Source organism: Populus euphratica, unplaced genomic scaffold (assembly GCF_000495115.2).
Source record: "Populus euphratica unplaced genomic scaffold, PopEup_1.0 scaffold3.1, whole genome shotgun sequence".
Classification (NCBI taxonomy): Eukaryota; Viridiplantae; Streptophyta; class Magnoliopsida; order Malpighiales; family Salicaceae; genus Populus; species Populus euphratica.
The window spans coordinates 1,784,794-1,791,719 of record NW_011499847.1 but is presented as its reverse complement, the minus strand read 5'-3'; the positions used below and the strand labels follow the sequence as shown (position 1 = coordinate 1,791,719).

The window sequence follows — 6,926 nt, the reverse complement described above, 5'->3', positions numbered from 1 at the left end:
TCCCTACCACTGGTCCCCCCTACTGTTTGTGCACACAAACAAATAACTGCCCAAAAAGAGAGAGAGAAATAGAAGGAAGAAAATCAATCAAATTTGTAATTAGGTACAGGAGGTTTGTTAAGGACCAAGCTTAGGACTGGCAACACTCAAGAATGATAAGTGGTGATAGCCAGCTAAGCAAACACGTGAATGTCATGTGCTTAGGCACTGAGCGGGCTTGTGGCAGTGTCCTTGAAACTCTTAAATACCTCTTTGGCAGCCCTTCCCACGTGGGACTCATTAACCTTAGCACAAGGCAGCTTTCCCATGACCCACAATTAGGATATAGCTCGAAGCAACAGTATCTCCAAACCAAATTAATGCAATTTTATTTTTTTTTTTATTTTTTTTTTATTTTTTTATTTTTTTTATTTACGTAGGGTGTCCGGGCCAGCTTACGCGTATCACAACTAATCCCCATGATCCACTGAACATCCTACAAGCCCAGTGAACAAGTAAGGTACCGCAGGGGTGACAGGTGAGGTTCGAACCCAGGTGTAGAAAAAGAGAACAAACCCCTCTCACCACTAGACAAGAACCTCACTTGCAATGCACTTTTTGGATACATTACTGATGGAGAGAAGAACCAATCAGATCTTCTAGATCTTCTACATCCACCATCCTAGCCAAATCCCACTTTTATTCTCAGGGTAATACACACTGTTTGGTGCACCACATAACGGGGAGAGGGTCTTTAAGTGTTGAAGCAGACATAGATTTAAGAGGAAAAGCACCGCAATGGAGAACAAGAAGAGATCTATTGGTAACAGCACCAGCTCCTCTCTCCCTACATCTCTGTTCAATGTCATGAGAAACTTTTTTTCTCGTGACTTTTTGTTGAACTTGGATCGACCATGACAGAAGTAGGAAACAAGCCCACTTCCATGTGTATATTATTCACAACCGATGCTCCAAAACAGTGAATATACTGTTTAGATAACCAAGTTTCGTCTCAGGCCGTCAGACGTCTCAAGCTACCCAATAAACTAGGGGCCTTTGTTATCCAATCATGATAAACCTCAGATTCAAGGACTTGATTTGTTTCTTTCCGGATCTAAAGTGGGTTATGGAGAGAGTGGAAAGACTTCCGCTGTTCATGAAAGCATTAAAATGTCTCAGGATAGAAAACATGAACAACGACAGGTGAGGAATGCAAGAAACCATAGCCATACACCGGGCTCTTCCAATCCATTGCGTATCGTTTGAAATGAACACTCAAAAATCAATATCATTGAAAAAGTTGGATCCACTATTAAAGATAAGAAAGAAAGCATCGAAAGAAGTGTGGGCACGCACCTAACCATATGTACCAAAGTCTTCAATGCGAGAGACATCACCGGAATTTTGCATACCTGTTAATAAGATGTTACTTTCTAGCACAATAAGTTGCCAAATTGATCAAAGATAATATTCACAAGAGATTCATTTGTCATACATGTGTGTTTTGATATTGACTTTGCAATGAAAAGAGATTGCTTGTATTGAGTAAAGTATGTGTTTGGGCTATTATTGGGAACAAATATTGAGTATTCAGCTCGTGGGCTGTGAAAATTAAGCAAATGCAACCGATTTGTTCAAGAAAATAATAGTACATGAGAAGGTTAGCCAGCGTCTACTTCATTTTCTTGCGAACTTCGTAGAAATAGCTAAGGATCACAACAGCCGCAGCAACTGCAACTCCAGCTGCACTTTGTGCCAGCACAGTGGTATCCTTTACCTTGAACCCAGAAGAGTCTTGGGTGAACCCCAGTTCTGAAAGCTTCTTATGCGAAGCCGCGTAGTCTCTAAAGAATGCTTCTTCGTCCTGAGAAACAATAAAAATTGAACAAAAAGAAATCACGTATCATATTATATCCCCAGAGTTAAGCAAGCACGCTGAAGTCACCCCACACTCCATGAATCTAACTATGACACCAATCTGAATCTCGTGTATTATTTATTGATGATTCTAGTTCGAGGTGCAAATCAAGGTATAGATTTACCCTTGCGATTCCCAATCCCAAGGGGGGGCAAAGAACAATAAGGATGCTAGTTGGTGAATAGAAGCTTGAAAAGGGCCAGAAAGCCCAATTTAGGATAAGATTAGATTGGGGTCCAAACTAACCCTGAACAATGTAATTCATTGTTGTTCAAAAAAACCACTTTCGAACCGTTATCCATCACTTAAAAAAGATCTATCAAAAGGAAAATAAAATGCATAAAACTAGGTTTCAAGATGGTCGAGCCAATAGTTTTATCCAGACCCAACCTGCATTGAAAAATCAAAGCATGTTGAAAGGGGATCGGAAATGTTTTGACGAGCCATTCATGCAACAAGTCACTTGGTAAAAATGAAAGCCCACATTACCTTAGCATACAGCTCAACATAAGGACGGAACGCAGGGTCATCCAACAAAGCAGTGTCCGTTGGAAGTTTCAATAACCCGTCTGTCTCCCCTTTCAACAGTTCCCTAGTACCGCCAGTGAGTGAAAGATTAGTTAATTTCATAATCTCTACACAGATAAATGGTAGTATGCTGAGCTTGCTTTAAAACTTACACAAAGTACGAGTTATCAAACTTTAGAGGTTCCTGAGTCCAGGGCCCTTCAAAACCAGATCTGTCTGGATGTGCCCTTCCCTAAACAGAACAATATCCGCCAAAAGAATTACAGATTTGAGCATATGTAGCTTATCAGATCTACGTAGAACATCAGAAACAGTTCTACAGAATTACCAGAGTATGACCTCCAGAAAGTGCCACGATATCTTTATCAGACAGACCCATCCGATAAAAGATGTCCCTCAAATGTGGTGAACCTGCCATGGTTCATAAATGAATAGTGAAAATACAAGTCCTTTCAAAGTTCCCTATTTAAACATATGAACTTTCAACAGGTATGCATAGCCAACCCACAGGCACTCTTCTAAGGATCCATGTGATCAGATTCCAAAGAACAAACAAAAATCATTGATATGTCTATAATGTGAAAAGGTCCCCATGAAACTTCTCAGTTCTGCATAAATATTCATCTTTGATTAGCTTCCCCTAAGCTCTGTGGCGAAGCTAGAAGTATTTATTAAGGTGGGGAAATTTTTTTCACGGGTAAGAATTATTAAGAAAATTATGGGGGCAACTAATGTATTTTTATTTAAAACTATCATTAAAAATTGAAAGGTACAATGATTAAAATGGGAAGTATAAAAATTTAAAGGGGTTTCATAGTTAAGAATTAGGAAAATTATGTTGGGCGACTAATGTATTTTTACTTAAAATTATCATAACAAATTGAAAGTATAAGGACTAAAGAGATCAGATTGACAAATTAAGGGGTGCAATTGCCCCCCTTCCCTAATGTGTAGCTTCGCCCCTTCCGATGCTGAAAGTCTGAATAAACAGCCCATATGAAGATCAAACAACATCAATTTTTTATCCATAGAACAGCTGAAAATGACAACCTATACACATATTTCTTACAAAGAAATCAGCACGAATCTATGCATGTTGTGAGATCAGTATGACTGCTCTATCAGCAGAACCAACACAAGTAAAGATCATCGCATGAATTGAGATATGAGAACCCGACACTCCTCCACGTTAAACCACCTACTAATGGTAGAACTCTATGGATTTAGGAGTAATTTCATGAGACAGAACATACAAAAGGTTCTGAAACCAACAAACAAGCAATTATAAGTGATTCAACTACAAATAATCTTGCCTGAAAATCTAGTGTGTATCTTCATGTGCAATGCTTAGAGTAAACAAATGCATTGGGTCCCCAAAATGAACTTGCTTTGCATTTTGTGTGACGGTTCTGCCTCTTAGCCAAACACCATAACAATTTACATTCCTGGCTAACATTTCAACTTGTGTTCAACACAATACCATGTTAAGGATAGAACTTTCAGGTCCACATGGAACACAAGTTCTCGAAAATTGGAAAACTACATTGTTGAAATAGAAATTCAAATGACTGGGAAGACCACTTGAAGACAGCTAAATTCAATGGATAATTATAGCCAGCGAAACTAGTCTGCTGCGCATCAGTCCTGTACAGGGCATACCTCCTTAACTATTAGTTCTCTTGATACTGTAAACATGCAATGGATGGCTTATTTACAGAATGACAAAGACACAACAAAACACATAAATCCACCTTCCCTTTGAATCAGGTTTAGCTAAATTTATGGCATTAGAAGAAAGCAAACAATGATTTGAGAATTTCCAGCCCCTGAAATAAATTAAAGAAGTTCCATGATAATTAAAATACTGAAAATACCTAGTTTAGCATTTGGAAGTCGCCCTTCCTTGGGACAAATATTTGAATCCTAAGAGATGGGACATATAGTCAGCAATGTTATGAACTCATAATCACCTATATTGCCGAGAAATGCCACAATCACATACCCTTCTACCAGGAAAAAAATCAATGGTTGGACCCCCAGTGACCTCCACTGCAACAACACCTGCAAGCTGAACATGAAAGTTGTTGACTATGAATCAAATTGCTCGGAAACCCAACAATTATACTCAAAATATTCAAATATTTCATATTCAAACCACCACTCATTGTATATCAACAACAACTCTCATTTTGAACTGAATGTACCGACTGATGTAACAATCATGGAATTTAAGGTTTGCTGGTGTGTTCATAGTTTGGCAAATATAATTGTGTATCCTGCCAAGTATCAGAGCTGCAACCATGAATCCATGATAGTACATCTGACAGTGTCCACCTACCAATATCCTTCAACAAATTCCTCCTATATATGTAGGATAAAATACTAGAAGAAAATCTCTCCAAATTCTTCCCTGCAAAGCTTAGAAAACTATTCATCAATTAAAAGGACACCGTTGGTATCAATATTCGTGAGCGCTCGATACCAACATGGATGACAATGAGACAGGAACACTATACTTGCATTAATAAAACTCGTCATTTCATTGCAATTAACGTAAAATTATTGAGAAAATAGACTAGACAGGTCAGGCAGACACATTTTAAAACTTCAAGCCTTGTGATTTAGCCGTGCCAGTGGTTGTAACATCCTTAGAACTTACATCCCTATCCACGAACTATATAATTAGTTTTTCCATTCCCCAGGAAAATGAGCGTGCGTTCCTGGACACGTGTGTCGTGTGTGATCCTTGGAATATTCCATACATATTCCACCTCTCCACTCACCCACACGAAAATCGCTACTTCATTTACATTATAATCACAAGTTTTTCTATTACATATCCACATATGTTATTTTTTGACAAGAAAATCAAGATAAATGTTAATTATTAACTACCAAATCTGTGAAACAACATATTAAATAGACATAAAAATGGAAAATACTACTATTAATTAAAAAGTTATTTAATTATCTGCATCATTAATTATACAATTCATCAATTAATCAATGAAAATCACCTGGTATAAATCCGCATAAGTAATCTTCGGATGTTTCGCCTTCACTCCCTCTAAAAAATTAAAAAATCATAATCATAATCAAACATTGAAAAAAAATCAACAAATCAAGTAAGTTACATTTCAGTGGAACTAACTAACCGCAAAAATCGATAGCGATTTTCAAGCCACTATTAGAACCATGAGAGTACTCTTCTTCATTCCTTATCGAACCATTAGCTCCTCCTGTTTTCGAGTTCTTATCATACGTTCCTGCATCATGCCACCTTCAAAAAAACCATAACCGCAAAATAAAAATATCAATCGAAACAGAAAGATTCAAACAAAGACAGTGAGTGGTTAGTTAGTTGGCTAGTTACGCTAAGCGAAGCATGATAGGAGCGCAGTTTTTGTAAGCGATGAGAGCACGGAGATCGCGACGTGCCTTGTCGATCTCTTTCAGGTACTCTGTGTCAACGACCGGTAACGCCATCGAAACTCTCTCTCTCTATGACTCCAACAAACTTGAAGAAGGAAAGAGCGAAATGGAGAGGACTGGCCTTTAAAATGAAATGAGAGCTTTAAATTTTGGATAAACTGGCAAGTTTGGATTTTGCGTGGGTGGGATCAGTGGTAATCTTGCTGAGATTGCTACGTGGCAGCTAGCTTGAGGGTCGATGTTTTATATGCTTTTTTTACATTTTTTTTTTTTTTTCAACTCGTGTAAGACCCTGTATATGCTTCAAGACCATATTTACGAGAGCCGGTCCAAAACCTGAGTTGTTAGGGTTGTTTGGATCAATTCTCAGGTCTGTGAGCTAACATGAATTTATTGTAAAACAAATATTATTTTAAAATAAATTCATGTTAACTTATTGAAATAACTTCAATTTAGGTGTTATATATATATATGCATTATATTTTTTTGAAAAAAAATTTAAAAATTAAAAAAATATTATTTTAAAAAAATCTTTAATGAACTTACAAATCTTATATTGAATTAATCAAGTCGATTCAATATATTACCGTCAACTATCAAATGGATTGGAAAATAAACTTGACTCAGGTGAAGTTTCTATACGGTAATATGCGGCTTGATAACTATCATCGTTACCATTTTTGCATGTAAAAACTAACTTATCACTTGAAAAGTAAACTTGCAGAACAATGGCACAGACTTAGTTGCGAACCCTTCCCACCAGCCATAACTCCCCACCATGCATCAATGAAGACCCAATTTCAATAGCATATCCGTTTGTCCATTCAGAGGAGGGGATGGTCGAATTTTCCAAGTTTATGAGCAATAGCCAGTTCGAAAGAAGGGATTCTTTCCTCAAGATTGCCATGCTCATCTTCATCCTGCACACCTCGTATCTTCATACTGGATTTTCATCTGTTTTCAAGACACCAGCAGCAGTGTGCACCTGAACTAGAAGCCTCGCAACCTCTGTCTCGGAACAATAGTTCAATCTTTTCAGCAACCTTGAATAGTGGGCTCTACCATTGTG

At 37.6% G+C, this 6,926-nt stretch overlaps 1 protein-coding gene across 1 annotated transcript; it reads right to left on the bottom strand.

Annotated features, from left to right (window-relative positions):
- Positions 1-1,464: 1,464 nt before the first annotated feature.
- On the bottom strand, positions 1,465-6,042 carry LOC105140948 (L-ascorbate peroxidase 3, peroxisomal-like). The gene is made up of 9 exons (XM_011048002.1): positions 5,799-6,042; positions 5,581-5,705; positions 5,443-5,492; positions 4,428-4,493; positions 4,300-4,348; positions 2,754-2,836; positions 2,578-2,657; positions 2,387-2,489; positions 1,465-1,843 (listed from the first exon to the last, which is right to left on the bottom strand). The coding sequence occupies exons 1-9, from the start codon at positions 5,909-5,911 to the stop codon at positions 1,652-1,654; spliced, it is 861 nt and encodes a 286-aa protein (XP_011046304.1). The 5' UTR covers positions 5,912-6,042; the 3' UTR covers positions 1,465-1,651.
- Between the last annotated feature and the right edge of the window lie 884 nt (positions 6,043-6,926).

Excerpts from the sequence above, each read along its gene's own strand:
- LOC105140948 (XM_011048002.1), bottom strand. The coding sequence starts at position 5,911 with ATGGCGTTACCGGTCGTTGACACAGAGTACCTGAAAGAGATCGACAAG. Across the intron at positions 5,493-5,580 it reads AATCGCTATCGATTTTTGCG|AGGGAGTGAAGGCGAAACAT; the intron begins GTTAGTTAGTTC and ends TTAATTTTTTAG. Across the intron at positions 1,844-2,386 it reads ATGTTGAGCTGTATGCTAAG|GACGAAGAAGCATTCTTTAG; the intron begins GTAATGTGGGCT and ends ATTGTTTCTCAG.